The sequence below is a fragment of the Xiphophorus couchianus genome, chromosome 20 (genome assembly GCF_001444195.1).
Source record: "Xiphophorus couchianus chromosome 20, X_couchianus-1.0, whole genome shotgun sequence".
NCBI lineage: Eukaryota > Metazoa > Chordata > Actinopteri > Cyprinodontiformes > Poeciliidae > Xiphophorus > Xiphophorus couchianus.
Genome location: NC_040247.1, coordinates 25798163 through 25818295, shown reverse-complemented (window position 1 = coordinate 25818295; position 20133 = coordinate 25798163). Strand labels below are relative to the sequence as shown.

Sequence of the window (20133 nt, the reverse complement as noted above, 5' to 3'; positions counted from 1 at the left end):
GACTCCGGCCACCAGGGAGCAGCGCTGTGCAAAAACAGCCCTCAAATATTGACTCTGCTGCAGAAACCGACGTGGAACAGTGAAAGTGAGGCGCCTGGTTCATCTACATAGCATAAAATGTTTGTCAGGAAGGAGGTGGTTAAATATTGCAGTTCTCATCTGGGCTGATTGTTCAAACCTACAACAGGAAACAGTCAGTTCGTTACTTCCTTTCTCATCTCACCGAGGCAAAAAAAAAAAAAAAAAACTCTAAAAGACGACATATTTCAATAATTCAGCTTTAGAGATTACACACAGTGATATGTTCCCGTGGTTTATTTCTGTAAAAACTTTTAATGACAATGCTTATGATGATATAAACAACAAAACCTCAAAACTCAGTTGTGCAGAAAATTTGAATATTTTATTAGACCAATAAAAGCAGCAGACAGTTATTCAACCCTGACCCTCGATAAGGAGTGTCAGCCACACAAAGATCGCTAAAGAAGCAGGATACTCACAGAGGGCTTTATCCGAGCGTGTTTATGGAAAGCTTAGTGGAAGGAAAAAGTGGGGCTGAGCAAGTTACACAGGAATAACTGCTGCCTTTAGAGGGTTTTGACACTAAATCCAACGATGCAGACGAGGTCAGGGTTACTGACGGAGCAACCCGAGCTTCTTCAACACCCAGCAGAGCCGCAGGCGGACGGCCTCCTTATCATGCTATATTGATGGAGTAACTCGTACAAAAGGTGGCCCAACTGAGGACATTTCTGTTGTAAATACACTTTATTTTAAATCTGTCTTCTATAATATTCACATTTTCTGTTAATCTGAATTGTACATTTTCATCAACTATCAAAATTAACAGAAATAAATGCTTGAAATATATGACTTTGTACGTAATGAAACAGGTTTCACCTTCTGAAGTGAATAAGTGAACATATACCATGATGTTCTAACATACCGAGAAGCACCTGTAAGTTTACCCTAACGTGCGTGTGCATGTTTTTTTTTTTTTGTATATATGTATATATCAAATGTGCATGAATGCTGCTGCAGAACGTCATGTTTTTTTTTTTCTTCTTCTCAAAATAGACCATTGTTGCTGAGACGGTGCTCAAAGAAAGAGGGCAGTGTGGTGTGACTGGCCTAGCAGCAACGCTGCACCGTAAGCCTAAAAATATTCCATGTCAGTGTTCCCAGGAGGAGACCAGCTCTATCCAGGCCTCTCAGTAATGAGAGAGTGGAGGCGCCTGCCACTGGTAGCCCTGCTGTCCCCCGAGCTCCCTCTGGCTCAGAGCGCAGTGCTGCAGCCGGAGAGTCAGCGGCTCAGCTCCCAAAGATTTATCATAACTCACAAGGCGGCGTGTCTGAGAAGCAGAGGCTCTCAGCCGCAGAGGAGGAGGAGGAGAAGGAGCTGGCCCCAGAAGGCTAACCCCCAGGCATGCTGACCCAACACATTCACGTATCAGAGAGGCAGACTTGATGCCGTGTGAGAAAGATTTGGATGCATGTCCAGGAGAGAAAACTTCATTTCGAAAAGCGTGACAGCAAAAAAAAAAAAAAAAAAGGAAAACCTCCATTCTAGTTCAAGCAAGAAAACTGTGATGCAGTGTGTGGAACAAAACTTTCTTTTAACAGCACTATCATCACTTTGTCAGTGTGTTAGAGGAGAGGGGCATGAGAGAGGGGAAAAGAGTCTGACAGAGAAGACAGAAAAGTGTGACGGCTGCTTGCTGTGCAACACTGCTGTACTGCAGTAATGATCAGGCTCTGTAGAGGATGAGGCGCGGAAAGAACACTGACATTATCTGCAGCAATTATTTCTGTAAACCACACAGAAGCATTGATCAGATGCAATCAATGGAAAATGTTGAACACAAAAAGATCCATCCACTGATAAAGGTAGAGATAAAAACCTCCGCTAATTGAACCGGTTTGCATTCTTGACATACAAAATGTAAAGACAAATCAGTCTCGCTATTTACGCTTGTATGAGCCTAAGAAATGCCACAGAGTATCCACAGTGGATTAAAAATAAAAAAATACAGCGCCTTGCAAAAGTATTCATACCCCTGGAACATTTTTACTTTTATTACACGAGACCTTTATGATTAGAAAAACACAAAGTAGTGTAAGATTGTGAAGTTGCTGATATATAGGATTTACATTTGTTAGTGGATGATCATCTGGCAAACAATATCAGTAGCTGTGTTTCCATTGACCGTTTAATTGTACAAATTGAAACTACAAAACAAATTTGCTGAATGGAAACGATGCCAATTTTGAAAAATCTCCTGTTTTTTGATAAATAAAGTGGTTGGTGGATGAGGTGGGTTTTCAGCTGTATCGAAATTGGTTTATTTCGAAACGTTTTCGTCGCACCACGCGAGTCACGCGATAAACAACCTGTTGTTACTGCTGCCGGAAAAGACGAAGAAGACGACAGGAAGTGGTAGGATGGCGATGACGCGGCGTGTTTTGTAATGACTTACCGTGTAAACAAACATATTTGCGTGTTATTTTAATTGCGTTTCTTATTTAATGGAAACCCTTCGAATTGTGTTTTTTCGACGATTTCAAAAAAATGGCGGAATATTTTTTAGCGTACATTTCTAATGGAAGCCGGTGTACCTGTGTGAGGTTTAACACAGATATAAATCTAACGGTTTTGTGAAGGCCTCGGAGGTTTGTTAGAGAAAAATAACAAAACAAATAATGCCATGAAGACCAAACACAACGGAGAAGTCAGGTACAAAGCTGCACAAATGTTCCGACATTTATTGGCAAAATGTTTTGAATAAATATCTTCCACCAAACACTTCTTCACTATTTTGTGTTGGACTATTTTATATAATCAAACTGAAATACATCAGTTTCAGTTCTTTCTGAAACAAAAATGCTAAAATGGCCAAGAAGTATTAATACTTTTGCAAGTCACTGTAGCTAGAAAAATCAGTTTCTGTCCGTTGTATGAGTAGCAGAAAGACAAATGATTATTTTTGGTTAAGCCTTTATGGGCTTCCTTAAAAACCGTAGCCACAGACTGAACCCAGCAGATCAAGGAGACATAACTCTGAACGATGAGCTCATAAATGTCTCCGGGCGAAAATAAAAAGAGAAATAAATGAGACGTAGTTTGCTAGTTCATATTGTTCCAAGCTGCAAGAAAGTAAAGCTCCATGAATACTTTTTTTTTTTTTTTACCAAATAACTACTCAGAATTAATGGTTTACGATATGCATATTTATCTACAGTACTTCGAACGTCAGACAGTTTAGAAAACACTTCACCTCCAGTTTCATTTCAGATGCGCCACAAAGGATGTGCCGTGTACCGAACAATAAAATGTCACCCAAACGGTTCCGACGGGTGCAAATATCCTACATGAATTTTTAATAATGCTGTTATGATTCTACTGCAATCCCCCCCCCCTAATTAGAGCTGCAAAATGACTCCTGCAAAAACAGCGTGAGCGTTGGTGGCATGACCCACCAGAGCATTCTGATGCTAATTTGCTACCTCGCCAGTTAAGAGCTTTTATCTCTTTCGTTGCTCCCAGACCTTCTTCACTCCTGTCTCCGGCAGAGGCTTCCAGAGTTTGACGACACCGTCAGCGCATCCTTGAGTTCACGCTACGCTCTCGCACCAAAAACGCTCGGCTCAAGCACGGTTTCAAAAATACTGCATTTTTGTGTTTTGAGATCCACCGTGGAGAGTAGGAATGATGTCGTTGTCCGTGTGTGACCCCGACTGCAGTCTCATAGCTTCTTTGACCAGTTTTTGCTGCATGTGGGTCTCCATGTGGTTTTGATGAGAACATTTTATCCATTTTGTTTTTTTGTGACAGACAGCAGTCCCTTCACCTCCATATCCCCCCCCGTCGGGCTGTGAATGCGTGTGAGTCATCCGCCGTCTCCACATGGAGCACTTCGGGTTTCCTTTTGCCTCGGCGGCTCTCTCGCTATCGTGTAACCTGCAAAGAGAAGCAGAGAGAGAGTTAGAATTAGTGTGTCACGAACAAACGGCGCAAAAACATGAACGCTCCTTGAACCCCTTTTTCACAGGCCGTTCAAAATATGTCGGAGAATTTGATGGGATGTTTTTTTTTGTCTGAAGCGGATGGCCGACGGCTCCGTGATTTCTCAGTAGATGTCTCAAAAGTGGGACATCCATTTCTATTCACCCCTTCAAGTCAACATTTTGTGTAAAGTCGTGTGAAGCTGCAAGTACAGCTTCAAGTCTTGTGGCAAGTTTGCACATAGAGACGCAAGAGTTCCCCATTCCTTTTTGCTGAACAATCAAGTTCAGCTCGGCTGCACAGGGATCTTCTATGAAAATCTATTTTCTTTGTAGTTTGATTAGTTCAGGACTTTGACTGAACCATTGCAACACACGGGTCCGCTTTGCTTTCATGGTCCTGGAAGGTAAACCTCCAGCACCAGTCCCAAGAGTCAAACAGGTTGTCTTCGTTGTATTTAGCTCCTTCCAGCTTCCTGTCCCAACCGAAGAAATGTATTCCCATGTCATGGTGCTGCTTCCACCGTCCTTCGTAGTGTGAGCGATGCGTTTGAGGTGTTATTATCACCACACAATATGCAACGTGGCTTTTGCATGTTGAGTTTTGGTCTCCATCTTGCTACAGTATTATCACACATTAGTTGTGTCTCTAATATTCTCTCTGGTTCGTTGCAAACTGGACTTTTCATGGTTTTCTTTTAACCTTCCTCCAAGCCAGCCTCTTTTCATGAAGGCTAAATTTGTTGAGTACATTTTCAGTTGCTCGATACTTGCTTTCTGAAATATCCGAAGCTGGGATGTTGTTTGAATAATCCAAGCCTACTGTGAAATTTTTCCACCATTTTATCTCTCACCCATCTGCTGAGTTCCTTGACCACTAATGTTCACTAATTTCCTTCGCAAAACAGCTGCGGTTACCTTATATTGATGTTAACTCACACAAAATCAGGTTGTTTTCATCAATTCTGCAACTTATAAAGATAATCGATTAAAGTTAATTTAAGGATATCACCGCAACGTTTCTCTTCCTGGATTTCTACCCATTTAGTCAGCAGATTAGCAGTGTTTGTATTCAACTGCTGGTGTCATCCAGGACATATTACTCTGGAATATCGCCTCTGCTGCCTATAAATCGAGTTTTTAGCTTGTCCCGACTCACATAAGACCAACTTCAGTCAGAGGCCTCTTCAGATTAGCTGCAAAACTGACTGCTACCGGATATTCTTTCCTCCAACACAGCAACTCTTTTGAAGATGCTTGGACGTTATGAGTTACGGCGTTTAATTTCCCTTTGGGATAAATAAAGTTGTTTCAATTGAACTGGATTGAACTCAAATGAGGCTGAATACATAAATGCCTGACTGTCATTCTTTTTTTAAATGTAAAAAAGACCCCTTTATATATAAACCATATATCGTTTTTTTTCTTCCACTTCCCAATTATGCACCATTATGTCTTGCTCTACTACCTTACATAAAATCCAATTGAAAGCGTTTGTAATTTGACAAAAAATAAATAAATCAAAAAGGTTCAAGAGGTATGAACGCTTTTGTTAGCCACTGAGTGGAGACATGTCTCCACTCACTTCACAAACACTGGATAAATGTTGCCTTTGAAAGCCGGAATCAGAGATCGCAGAAGGAATTTTTAAATCAATCTCCTTCCTTTCTGTTTCTGCCTCGCCGTCCTTCTGCTCGTTTTGTCGAATGACAGCAGAGAGAAACAGTAGTGGCTCGGTAGCTCGGGCTAAATTCTGCATGTTTTGCAGCTGCAGTAGCTTGTTTACAGTCTGGCAGTGGGCTGAGCGAATATAATTGTAGATGTAAAGACCTTTCCGTCTCCAAACCTAATCCTGTGTGCATTTTAAATGAACCGACATGCCAATAAATTAGGAAACTCCGGTTCTTGTGGTCCAATCCCGAGAACTCTGTGAAAGTTGGACCGTAATATTAGACGTAGAAAACATTATATGTGAAGCCCGTTTCTGCTCTTTCTTGTTGAACCGTTGCGGTATTGCCCTGCGTGTTTCTGCAGCACGCCAACGCTGTGTGGGAGAGGGGAAAAAGGGAGACGGACAGATACAGATCATCGTGGCAAATAAGATGCCGAGGTGATGGAAGGAGGTCACGGATGGAAAATGAGAAGCCGGATGAAGACGAAAGCCGCAGAGCGCGGCCGCATGAGCGGTTGCCGGGGGGATCGGTGTCTCTTTGCGGCTGCTTGCCGTGACATCTGCCACCACGTCTCCGAGTAACCCTGCTTCCAAGTTCCCTGCTTGCAAATGCACAATTAAAGCAGTCAGCTGACCAGCTAGTCAGGCTACGTGGGACAAATCAGAAAAAAAAAAAGAGAGGGATGAAATGAAAAGGCAACAGGATGAGGATAATTGCACCTATCACTCCCAGAGTTGGTGTTAGACTCGGGGTCATTAATTGTGCTGCCTGTGATGGAGCTCAGAAGAGCCTCGGCTCCTCAGTCTACTCCGCTCACCAATTTAATTATGACTCTTAATTGTACAGCCTCTGCGGAAGGCTCCCGCCATAATGCATTCTAATGAATACGACAGATGTTGGGCTGCTGTGCCATCTCTCGAGCAATTACTCTCACGGCGCCTGCGCCGCTTCCCCCTACCCCCTCCAACTGTTTCTCTTTTTATATTTCACCTGTAAATAAAAAGCACCTGCTCAGTCAGTCCCACGATACACACACACACACACACACACACGCACACACACACACACACACACACACACACACACACACACAGGCTTTCGCGTACACATACACAGCTACAGAGCAGTCTACAGCTTCAAATTAACTTTCACACTTCAACTACTTATAAAGGGCCATGAAGGACCCTCATTTAAATCAATTTATCCCATCTGAATGACATTCATTTACTCTGCATCATATAGCGGCTGTATGAATTAACACTTAGAGTTGTAATAAAACATGATGCGCACTAAGGGGCCCACTTGTTGTTGAGGTAGCGCGTATTTTCTCTGCGATTTTTGCCAGCTTTTTGGAGGCTTATTTATTCATGCTTGTGACAAGCCAAACATTTGCTTGCATTGTCCCTAATGCTGTTGCTCGCCCTGTGAAACCCGTTTCGTTAGCGGCCGTCTTAACGGAGAAAAGTGAAGGAGACATAAAGCTGGAAACTTATTCATCTGCAGCCGATAAGAACAGAAAACTTAAAGAAAAGAAATGCACCGAATTAAAGCTCAAGGTCGGGTTGATCTGCTTTAAATCTTGGTCAAGGCAGGAGCGGACAAGCCATCCATTCCCCACTGGACACTGATGAAGTTGCATCCTTAGTTGCTGCCACATATGAAAAGACACTCTGTTGCACTGCTACAGTTGCTGTTGCCAAGACAATCAAACAGAAAAGAGAAGGAAAAGCAAAACTGAATGGAATTTTCTTTTACGTTTAGCCTGAATGCTAAATGGACAATTTTTGTATCATCAGCAGAATCAAATCACACCAAGGTATAAAGGAGGGGCATTATGTAAAAGTGACTTTTTGTTTAGATTTACATCATGTTATTATGTTATTGTTTCAGCAAAAACACACCTGGAGTGTTGTTTTCATTATTTCATGCATGTTTGAAAAATCCTTGAATCTCCCATGGCAACCATTCAGGGTGCCTAAACGCTTGCTCATACAATACGCCTCACTACCCAACGTTCCTCCTTGGAGCTGCGACCTCCAGCCGAGTTTCCGCCTCCCAAGCGCAGCCCCTTCAGACTAGCGGCAGCAGCAATTAGCAAACAACTGGTGGAACTGCTGAGCTCATCACACAAATTGCTTCTCAGTCCAGTGCTCATAAGAATGGTTGCAAATGGCAACATGGAGGAGAATTGTGATGTCGTGCTGAAGGCGGAGTGTCAGAAACAGTAGGAGCTACTTAAAGAGACAGAGGCCCAATTCCAAAGCGTTAAATTGTTGAGTCAAATTTCTTTTATGTCATGTTTGATGTATATACAGCATTTTTATAACAACTGAAGGTAACATAGGTGACTTGATTTGATCCTGCTTGATAGAAAATCCATAATACCTTCCCTTTTAAAAGTTTGGATTTCTAAACAACTCAAATATTTCATCATACCTTCCTCTTCTGCTTAAAAATGGCATCTCCAACCTTTTTTACCCAGTTAGAGAAAAGAAACTATGAGTTACATGTCTGTGAAGTATCTGACTACAAGCTGGGTCCTTGAGCAAATAGCATGACTAATCAACCAGTTACTAAATACTTTTCTGTATTTAATCAAATGTGGTTTGTTTACTCAAGGGTGAGAATCTCATACTGGTTCCTAGGGAGCGAAGGCTGGTCTGACTAACACCCAGGTACTAAAAAGGCTTGATCTGCCGTACGTCCTCTTAGTTAAATTTTAATAGACAGCAGTTGAACTTGCTGAACTGGATGCAAAGATTTCATCGCAACAGTTGAACTTCTGCCGTTAAAGATTATTTAATAAATGGCTGATTTGGGTGAAGTGATGCAAGCAGCGGCCATTTTTCTGGGAAGCTGCGCTGCAGCTTGATGATGATGATGGTTTGAAATGACCAACGATTGAAGAATGATTTAAATCCCCCCTTTTTAAAACAACCTTCTAATTTGACCAGATGGGGTTTCATTTTACCATTCTGCAACTGCATGCATTTAATATCATCCCTCGTTACAGCAACCTAGGATCATATAAACTGAGACAGTCATCATATTGCCTGTAGGTTTTCAGGTTTTCTTCCTACCTTGGTGGTTTTGACTTTGTTGCCGGTGCTGCATGACCAGCCTGTCAGGTCGGGCAGGACTTTGCACTCCTCTCCGTCCATGCAGGGCTGCATGTGACACCACCACTTCTGGGCAACAATAGAGGCTGGAGCACAGAGATGACATTTCAAGGCAAGTGAAGAGAGGAAGAAATTGAACAGATCATACACAGAGGGGGGAAAAACTGAATATTTAGCATATTTAACAGAGGAGGAAAGAAATACGCTAAAAATGGTTAAATTAGTAGTATCAGGAGTGATGGCATGGGGATATTTTTAGTACAGATACCAGCAATGTACAATGCAGAGTTTGCTGTCAAGATCCTCCTGCAACAGAGACAGCATTTGTGGTCAACAGCAGTTATGTGCAAACCTTATTATTTCTGTCAGTTTGGGGAGAGTCATATTCTTTTCTCTTTTTCTGTCCAGAAGATCAGCAGGACATCTTGTCTGGAATCATCCGGCCCAGCGTGCAAAACAGCGTTAATGTGATCGCGCCAAGATTTGCAAAGATCTGACAAAATATTTAACTGCTAAACCTCAACAGAGTGAATGACTTTTTGCATGAATATGTTTCTGCGCCCTACACTGAAAAAAATGAACTTAGGGGGTTATTACATTAACAAAAGAATATCATGTACTTTTAACTAAATAATTTCATGTTTCAACCAAAAACGTGATAAAATCCTGTTGGATAAACAAGAAATTCAACAACTTAACGTTTATGAAATTTAATCATGTTGAGACAACATGATTCATTACAGTCAGTCTGATATTGTGCTGAAGACGACGAGCGAGATCTCGGGATATCACGCAAGTTCACGCGAGATCATGGGAAATCACGGGATATCACGCAAGTTCACGCGAGACAATTGGTTTTTGTCTCAACTTGAATAAAATGTATTCAAGTTGAGACAACGTGATTCAATTTAGTCAGAATGATGTCCCGCTTAAAAAAATGAACTTTGGGGGTTATTACATTAACAACAGAATATCATGTACTTTTAAGACAATAATTTTATGTTTGAAACGAAAACGTGATAAAATCATGTTGGATAAACAAGAAATTCAACAACTTCACGTTTATGAAATTGAATCATGTTGAGATGACATGATTCATTATAGTCAGATTGATCTCCCAGCGAAGAGGGTCTAGCGAGATCAGGAGATCACGAGAGATTATGGAAGATCACGCGACGTAACTGTTCTGCGCCTGGGAAAACTTCAAAGCGGTTTTAGTTACACATTAAACTATAGATATTTGTTTTTCTCTGCAGGGCACTATTGGCATTTAAGAACTGCACTGTAACAAATGGCTGTAAAAACTACAGCATGAAAATACAGTGAGGTGGCTGGGTTTTGAAAATACAGTTCTGTTGTACCTTTTCTAATTGTTGAGTTCTCCTCCTACCCTTTCACCCAGTCCTGTCTTAAAACACTTAATGTAATGTAACTTAAAAACATGTCTTTGAATTAACGTAATTAAATCATGGAAAGGATTTCCACACGATTAAATAGCTTTCTTTCAGCATGAAGCATGTTTGTTGAGCTAACTTAACTTTCATGAGTTGGATCAACTTAATTAAGTAGTGTGAAGGTACCACTGCAACATTATGTAAGTTGGTTTCTCGGGCGTGCTGTGGTGGCGCAGGGGGTTAGCACGCCCCACGTTAGCACGCCCCTTAGTCCTCGACGCAGCCGTCGCTGGTTCGAGTCCCGTTCCCTGCGACCTTTGCCGCATGACCTCCTCCGCCCTCTTTCCTGTCTGCCTACTGTCGCAAAAAAATACGAGCCACTAGCGCTGCAAAAACTCTTAGGAGAAAAAAATTGGAAAAAAAAAAGTTGGTTTCAACTAATGCGATTTTCTGAATTTGCATTAATCAAGTAAAGTAAATTATTTGGTCCAAAACATTGCAAATTAGTTGGGCTGGCTCTTTTAAATTACATTGGGTCCAACTATAGTAAATGAGTTGAATCAACCTTAATAAATCAAATTGAGCCAACACAATTGCTTTACATTGGAATAACCTTAATAAATTAAGTTGACCTAACACATTTGCTTTAAATAGGAGTAACAGAATCACATGGTGCTGAAATAAAGCAAAGAAATCAGGTGGAAATCCTTTCCATGATTTTTTTTATGTTCATCCAAAGAGTTATTTTTTTCAGTGTGCGGTAATGAAAGTCTGTCTCTCTGCTCGGCCTTCGATTCTGTTGGGTGGAAAATTTTTAAAAATCGCAGTGATTGTTATTCCCATTGTGTAAAACAGAGAGCAAAGAAACTAGATTATCATAAAGATACGCTATCAGAGTGCGGCGCTTCCTCCAAATTAAAAGAAAATAACCGCTAATGATGATTAGGATCTAATCTGTGTCATCGACAGCAAAAAATAACTCTCTGGAACGATTCTTTTGCGTGCCGAGTAGTGATGGACTAAATTAAAAAAGGGGGCAGGGGGGCGGTTCGTTAATGAGAGCAAACTTTTATTAAAATTTACAAGAGTCAAACATATCTGTTTTATTTTTGCGTTTTGTATTGACTATTTGAAAATGAAAAGAAAAAAAAGAATGCTTCATTTTTGGTCGATTGCCTGAAAGCCGCTGAGCTCAACTGGTTTGTGCCAAACCCGACGAGCCGTCTTACCCTAAATCGACCAGGCAGTGCAAACAGATCTGCAGAGCGTTCGTTGTCATTCAGTCAGTGCAAAGTGGAAAAAGTCACTCCTTGCTGTTTCTTGCCTCCATCTTTATCTAAAATGTAAACATGAGGGCGGGGCATGTTTATCTCAAAGGTGTCTTGTTAAAAAAATAGTTTTTTTGTGGCACAAGTGTGTTGGTAAAACTCAAAAAAAATAAATGGACACCGCAGTTTTTAGATATTTTTAGGAAAAGCTGTAGAAAACCATCACATTTCAAGTATTCCTTTAGTTATTCCACAAAAAATCCTAATAAAATGCGGTAAAGTTTGTGGTTGCGACATTAGCAAAATTTGAAAACGTTCAAACATACGAACCCTTTCATAAGAACTGTAACTTTCTTTCATCCCCTGAATTTGTTTACGTTTCATCCTGTGAGATCTGCCTGCACTGAAGGTACATTTACTAAACTGAGTACGTTGATTTTTATTAAATCTTTTCTATTTATTTCAATTTTTCTTTTTTTAAAAATCAGGAAAGCAAGCAATCAGTTGAACAGAGAAAACATGTCCATATATAACTAGGAACAAAATAATAACTTTACCACTACATTAATGTTTGAAAAAAAAAAGAGTAGTAAAAAGTGAACAATTATCTAATCCTACCCCTTATCTCTATTCCTTAAGTCTTGTCTTTGTATAAATGAGTCATGTGTTGCTAGATGCCTTTGTTTCCTAAATGAAACCTTTCAGCTCCTGTCAACATGTCGAATGAAGCTCCAAGAGCGCACAGAAAATTAAAACCTTCTTAGATCCATATTTAATCTGGACGTAAAACCCAAACATTTTCACCGTCTTACAAACCGACGTTAAAATCTTCAGCTTGACAACTGAGGAAAACTCCATTTATTCTCACCAAACTCATCCTCCATCCATTCTCCCGTCTCAAAGGCGACTTTAGAGTCGGTTAAAACGACGTACCTGTTCCTACACTGGGCTGCCACTTTGATACTGTTTAGATAGAAATGTTTGATAACAATAGACACGGGTCTATTGTTTGCGGCTAAGGAGGCAGAAAAGCTGACATTGTTAGGAAGAACAAAATGGCTTTCATGCATAGGAACACGCTGAAATCCTCTCAAGCACCATGTAAGAAGAAGAAGAAGAATCACTGTGACTAAAATAAAAAGTTGGGACGGAGGAAGGCAAGGCAAAAATAATAGGTTTTCACCAGTAAAGCATCTTTGTAGTGTGGAAATGAGCTGCGAGAGGCAGAGAGGAGGGTGGGAAGGAAAAAGGCCGGTTGAGGATGACTACCAGGGAGTTCAGGAACAGAAGGAGGCAATTTTCTTCTTTAAATAAAGGAGAAGAGGAGAGAAGCAAATGTAAGTAGATTTAAAAAAAAAAAAAACAAGAAAAAGAACCTAGCCTGAAGTTGGTCAATTTCAACAAAAACAGCTAAAAAAAGAGAAGAAAACTCCCACAGCTTTCTTAGGGCATAATGTTAAGCCCACTGTTATGATGTGTGGGCTCAGGGGTGGCAAGAGCTTCTGAAACCCAATGACTGTGTAATGCTTGTTAATGTGGCAGTATCAAAAACAGTAGCCTCGGACGGCTGGAATGGTGTGCGGCACTAACAGGCATGGCCTTTGAGAGTTATTACAGAGTTGGTGTTCGCTGTACCTTATCTCATTGTGTTACCAAGAGAATGGGACAGACAGTGAGAATGGGAAAGTGACACACACACACACACACACACACACACAAAGCAGGCTGACAAAGACCGGGCTGGGTAACGGACCTGTGATGTCACCCATAATTCAGATGTCGGACAGCATTCGGGGGCAGGTACAAACAGGTCAATGGTAATGCAATTACGCAGGTGATGATAGCGCTGCTCAGCAGCAGCAGTGGTAGTTTTTCTTCGCCTGCTCTCAGATATGAGAGCAGGCGAAGAGGTTGGTTAAGTTAATTTCCTGCAACCTATTGCCTGAGAATGGAGAATGGCTGCATGATGCGCCGTCTCACAGATAAAACAGCTGCTACGCCATTCAGAGACATGCACCAGCAGGTCAGGCATATAAAAACAGTGCAGGTATAATTAGCCACGGCCCCATTTGTCTAATTATTGCTGGATAATTATTAGTGATTTGGGTCACAGCAGAACTGAAAGGCTGTCAAGGCAATCTCTTTTTATGTGTATTTTTTCTTCTTCACCACGTTGAAGGAGCAGCTTACGGTTTTATAAAACGTAGTTGTTGTTTTTTTAAAGCGACTTGCTAGACTTTTGCAAAATCTGTCTAACTCACATTAAATATAGTTTGTCTACAAAGTTTTCCATATTTTGCTATTTTATTGTAAATCCTTATTTAATCAGAAATGTCTCTGATGACATCACAAAAGGCATACGTCCTTCCATCTTGCATTTATTTCTGTCGAAATATGTAATATTTTGGCAGTTCACTATAATACTTACTAATGCCAGCTGATCAGGTTGGGCTTTTTTTTTTGTGCCTCTTGTGATGTCATCACCCCAAATATAAAAAAAAAAAAGCAGAACTTTTTCAATCGGTGGAGCTTTCAAATCTGTGTATTGCATGCAGACAGAATTCCTTCTTCACTCCACAGCTGTGTTTGTATTGGCATACACATCAGTTCATTAAAAAAAAGAAAAGAAAAACACACCATTGGATGTCTTTATAATATTCCCCAAGTGTTGAGTTAGGATTGTTCACATGCAACTCATCCTCCCCAACAAGCCTCGGCGAACGCAAAGGCAGAAAACGCCAGCAGACTCCTTCCAAAACGAAACTCTCTAATCAGCTCTTGGTGTATTTACTTAAAGTTTTGTTTCATCTGTATGAAAGCCAATGCCCACAAACAACACAGAATGATCTTCTGAAAGACAGTACCAGACTTAGTGTTTGCCAAGCAAAGCGGAGTCTGTTTGGCTGCCAGCTTCACAATCCTCTCTTGAGGCTGTTTGACAACAGAGCCAGCACATAGCCCCATTCAGAACCAGAAAGTATGTGTTTTTCTTTTTCTTTTTCCTTTAAAAAACAAGTCAAACAAGCATCAAGCTTTAGCCTTAATCAAGGCACTTTTGCAAAAGCCAACGCGGCTACAATATGTAGCAGTGGAAGTTGTTTGCTGTTGTTTTCACTCTTACATCTGTAAGCTAAGAAGTGCACATTCTGGCTCTGCCTTTGATTACCTAAAACGCAGGAGAGGAGTTTCTGTTTTAAAACATGTTCTGCAAGTCACATGACAGGTGGTTCACACGTTCACACCTCTTAAGCCTTTGCCTAATTTTGTCAAAAATAAAACCAAAATGAGTGTAATTTTGCAGAGATTTTATGTTGTAAATCACAACAAATAAGTGTGGAGTAGAAGGAAAAGGATGCACGATTTTCATAACGTTACGCGAAACAAAAATAATAATAAAAAAAGCTTTCTGCATTTGGGCTCAAACAGGTTTTCCTCCAGGATTGTCCTGTTTTCAGCTCCTTTCATCTTCCTATCAACTCTGACCAGCTTCCCTCTGCCGCCACCATGCTGCACAGAGAGGATGTGTTTTTATGGAGATCTTTTTCCCTCTGCATGTTTTCCAAGTTGGTCAGAATCGGGCCAGAGCACCACACTGGTTTTCTCCCACCAGTGGCTGTAGTCATGCAAATCTACCATAATGGTAAGATTTGCGGAGTGCGTGACTAGTTGTCGGGTCAACAGATTCTCTTAGGAGTTGTTCAAAACGTCGAATATTGCTGCGTGCTTTGACTGAACCGCAAACGTCTCCGAAACATTTTCTCTAACATGTCTGGTGCTTTATTTGGCCTTAATGATTCTTCAAAGTACAGCTGCATTCAAATTCAAATGACTCTCAGATGGATTATACTTACTAATTATGTGGCTTCTGCAAAACATAAACAATTGGCTTGACTGTATTTTATTTATTTCTATTGGAGAAAAGCAGTCTAAATAAGACTTTTGATAAAGGTTTGTTAAATAAAATTTTAGTGGGGCAGTGTAGTTCATCACTGGCTAACATAACCTTTCAAAGGTAACTAAGTAAATAATAACATTCATAAAAAAGTCTTATTAGCTCATCTACCGATAATAACTTTGATCTAATGCGACATGCAGCGTCACACTTGGTTTGATTAATCTATCCTGGTGGATTCGCACCACGTCAGTAAACAAGTCAAAGTGAAAATGAGCAACATTCCTAAAATAGCAGAAAAATGAGGACAGCACACGGAGCACCTCTCACTCCTTTTGACAATAATTGCATCATTCTCATTAAGAGCCTGCATTGATATTCACCAAAGTTGCCTAATGCAAATGAAAGAAATTCACAGCTCTGGCATCACACCTACTTTCAGCTCATTACAACAGAGGCCGCTCTCGAATTGGCACTCTTTTTTTAGTACTCCCACAAACTTTTCAGCGCAGGATCAGCTCCGGGTGTAAACGTCTAGACGGCGCCTTGCTCAGGGTGCAGGTGATTAGGCGAGACAAGGGACTGGGGCTATGCTATTCCCCAGGTCCCTGCCTAGTCTCTGGGGTTTTCCCTAAATAAGGTCAGCGACAGGGAACGCCACGAGGCCGCCCGCAGCTCTGCCTCGTCTCCAGCTGATGACAGCACGTCAATCTGGTACGAGCTGGCACGCTGTCACTCACCGCTCCCGTCTTTGAATGCGGCTTCTTGGAGAACGAGCTTCGGTTCTGAGAGAGCGTTCAGCCTTGAAAGATGCTGATCACTCCTCGCCGTCTCGGCGTCCGCTGTCGTTGTAATGTTTGTGACATCAAGTGGAGAAAGTAGAAACTGCAGCCACAGCTCAGGAAACAACAGATCTACAGCTTTCAATACAACGCCAATCAACACATTGGGAGTGCTACAAGTCTGCCTCACAGGTGCTGTTTGTATTTGTTAATTGGATATTGGCGATTACAAAAATGTAAAGTGCACACACACACACACACACACACAAGGAGCAAAAACGTATGAAAATGTATCGTCATAGCTAATGTTCTAGCTAGTTATGAGGAATCAAAGCCATTTATGATACCTGAACAGATTCACATTTTAACACCTCACAAATGTTGTTGCTCTTTATTATGGTTTTATGTGGAAAACAAAACAAAGAGGGATTAACAACTTTAAAGTGTAAAAGGATGAACAGTTTTCAAAACTTTTTTTTTTCTGAAATGTGTAATGTGTTTTTGGAATCCTGCCACCTTTACTCTGATACCCCTAAAAAAGACAATTTGCCGCCACTAAATGGAGAGCATGTTTACATAATCCCTCCTGAGTATAGAATCAACAGTGTGGCGAAGGCCTCTGAGTTTTATTAGAGATCATTAGTGAACCAACAGCATCATGAAGATCAAGGGACACAGTAAATATGTCAGGGATTAAGTTTTGAACAAAATTAAAGCAGAGTCAGAAAACGTTACAAGCTTTGAGCATCTGACCGCTCAGTTTAAAGTCGATCATCTAAAAATGGAAAGAATCGCTAAATTTATGCTTAGCAAGCCAAAAGTATCCGTCTCAGCCACTAATACATGGAGTCGCTGGATCGGGTTATGTCGCTGCAAATTCAGTGCCTAATCAAAGCCCACAACCATTTGAGAGTTTGGCAAGATATGAAAACTGATTCTCAGAGATGCATCCCACCCTACGATACTTTACAAAACAAGCAAACATGTCATCCTCTAAATGTGGAAATCTGGTTGAAACATGAACTTTGCTGTTGTACAGTAGTGTGGCAAAATGTGGCAAAGTTAATATCACTGAAGCTCGTTTCTAAGCCATCAGAAAGTTACTTTCCAAACTAAAAAAGACTATGAAGAAAATCTGTCTTCAACCTCTAACCCTTTCATCTAAAGTCAAAAGATGAACCAATGAAATGCGAATGCTTGATCAACTGCCTTGACTTGAAGCAGCGTACAATCTCTGCAGTCTGGTATGCATCTTCTGGAGTTTTCCCATTAATACTTAACAAAGTCCCTCGCTGAAGTCGTTCGCCGCTCCAGCATGGACCATAAACTGCAACAGGCAGTTCACCTCTGCACCTTTGTGTGGCTGCTTTGTGGTTTATACATGTAGGTAAATACCGCAAAGGCTGTGCATCGAATAGAAGGCATAATAAATATCCCCGTGCCTTTACTCTGAGGTCATTATTATTTAAAGGCAAATGGTTTATTTCAAACACACACACACTATCTGGGCTGAGGATGGACCCAGAGGTATGAACACCCCACGGCTTTGCAACTGTTCCACTGAGTGATTCTATAGTACAGAAGCAGGTGGAGAGTGGCATCCATCTTTTTCCCGGCGGTGATTTAATAACGCACTGCATCGCTGTAGCCCGAGCTCACATATTCATGCCAGCCCAGGTACGCATGACTAGAAAACCCAGGTGGGAAGAGCATTGTGAAAACTGTCAGGAATAGATTGGACAGCGGCACACCTTCGCGGGAACGGACAGGAGAAAGAAAAAAAAATGACAAAAGCTCCACAATAAGGAAAACGTGATAAACAACAGCTGGTTGATACCTGATGAAATGTTCAACAAAATTTTGTGCAACAAGCGATGAAATACGACGCCTGTCACGGACGGAACAAAGCCCACTAGTTTCCAGTTTTATCGGGTCTCCGTCCTCCGTAATGATGTTGTCTGTGGAAGACTGACATACGGCTACGCCTGTATGACTTCAGCTCATAGCTATCGTGGGAAAATAATGCGGCCAATTGTTGTTTATTGGGTTGTGTTGTGAAAGTTCAGAGTTACAAAATAAAATCCTTCTGATACAGTGCCGGCCATTATCTCCACTGTAACTAAGTTGTACCACAGCTTTTAGGGGAGATAGGAGTCTCATCCTGTCATATTACACAAGGCTGGTGCAGGCAGAGAAGGGGGACCTGCCCCTCTTATGCTCTTTCCACTTCAGTTCACCCCACAGGTTTTCAACAGGATTTAGGTCTGGGGACTGAGATTGGGGATTTCATGTCTGGGAAACCCCCTTTTGTGTTCATTTGGCCAAACGTTTTGGACGATTATGCTGCTGAAAGGCCCAACGATGACCCGATTTCAGCGTACTGGTAGAGCCTCCTGAATTTTTATTTAAAAATCACCTGGCATTTTAAATACATTGTGATTACACTCACTTTAAAAAAAGGTCTTTGCAACAGGGTGGCAAATGTCTTGTTTCCACATGTCCTTGGCCCCCTTCATACCGTAACACTTCCACCAGACAGTTCTACGGTTACGGTGAAGCTATTGACATTTCTCAACACAGTTTATTGACTGGGAGACCAAAAACCGTCACTGCTGGCGACAAGCAAGAGACACAATGGTGCATAACGTTTGTTGTTGGACACAGCATGACCGCGCCTGTCCAGTGAGAGTCCAACTGTTGGTGGAGACACGCTAAAATAGGGTACCAAACATCACCGACCCATACTGCTCTGCTCGGTGGAAACTGTCCAGGCCAAACATCTTCCACTGTAACCAATAATACTGCGCCTTAGATGTATTTCCACAAGTTCACCCTTTGTTGTAGAGAAGCTTAACCTTTGGGCACTTTCAGATTGGAGCTGTTTGGTCCAGGTTAAAAGGTTTACTATTCGGACAGGTGTGAAAGCTCATTGCCGTCTGTGTAGCCACCAGTGACGTGCGGTGAGGTTCATAGCTGGTGAGGCACTGACGTCATCAGAATCAGATTTGCAAATAGATGCATAGATTGACAGCAGTTTACAGGTTATGTTTCACTTCTGCATCCTTACACATACAAACTGTAGCTCACAAAACACACATTTCCTTAAAAAACAAAACAAAATAAATGTTATTACTGTCTTACCTGCTTCGATTGAAAGTCCACTTGAGAAAACTTTTTTAGTGTTGTAATGTAGTCATCCATGTCGAAAGTCGGGATGAGCGAGAGGAAAAAAATCACTATCTCTATTATAATCTATCGCTGCACTTGACTTGCTTCCCGAATCGTTTAGCCTAGCTCGCTGTCACTTACTCGGCAGTTGAGGAGTGAACAAGACGAACGTCTGGGATCTTGAGCGCCCCCTGCCATGAGGCAAGAGAACTGCCTGCCTCACCTCGAACCTGTTCTCTGCCGTTTATAATCGCTCATTACACGAAACACGTTACACAAACACAGTTGGTGACAAAAAGCACTGTACATTATATACATAAGCTAAATTATTGGAAATAAGTTCACATATTAAATTTGTTTAAACCATTTTATTGACGCCGTACAGCAACATGCTCTCTCCGCTTAGCAGCCAGCGCAGAGCCAGGGGTTGCGCAATCCAAGGTGAGGCAGAGCTCGCTGCTGCCTCACCGGCATCGCTTCCAAGCATTTGAATGGGAAAATAAGAAAATTCAGCGATTTTGAACAAATAAAAATCGAAATTGGTGAAGCTACATGAAAAATAAATATTTTTTAGTACAAACCACCGGATGAATATAACAATTTAAATTACTTTATGATTATATATTTTCTTTCTTTCCATGATGGCTGGTGAGGCACTGCCTCACCTGCCTCCCCCGACCGCACGTCACTGGTAGCCACAGCAGCATTTCGAAAGTTTTTCCCTCACTGCTGTCTTTTTATGTAGCGCTCCGTTCGACTCTTCCAAAGAAAAATGTTGGAAAGTTTTCTCCCCTGACTGCTTTTCATATTGGGCAGTTTATTGTGAAGGCACCAC

General features: G+C 41.4%; 2 protein-coding genes across 3 annotated transcripts in view; one reads left to right on the top strand and one right to left on the bottom strand.

Moving 5' to 3' along the window:
• tafa1b (TAFA chemokine like family member 1b) overlaps window positions 1–20133 on the top strand; it is a 246418-nt gene that overhangs the window by 217905 nt on the left and 8380 nt on the right. The window lies entirely within an intron of this gene.
• tafa4b (TAFA chemokine like family member 4b) overlaps window positions 988–20133 on the bottom strand; it is a 56254-nt gene continuing 37108 nt past the window's right edge. Inside the window, exons 5-6 of the mRNA XM_028003437.1 lie at window positions 8756–8880; window positions 988–3958 (exon numbers count right to left, since the gene is read on the bottom strand). Of these exons, the coding sequence (XP_027859238.1) occupies window positions 3947–3958; window positions 8756–8880 (137 nt within the window). The 3' untranslated portion in view covers window positions 988–3946. The remainder of the gene's footprint in view (window positions 3959–8755; window positions 8881–20133) is intronic.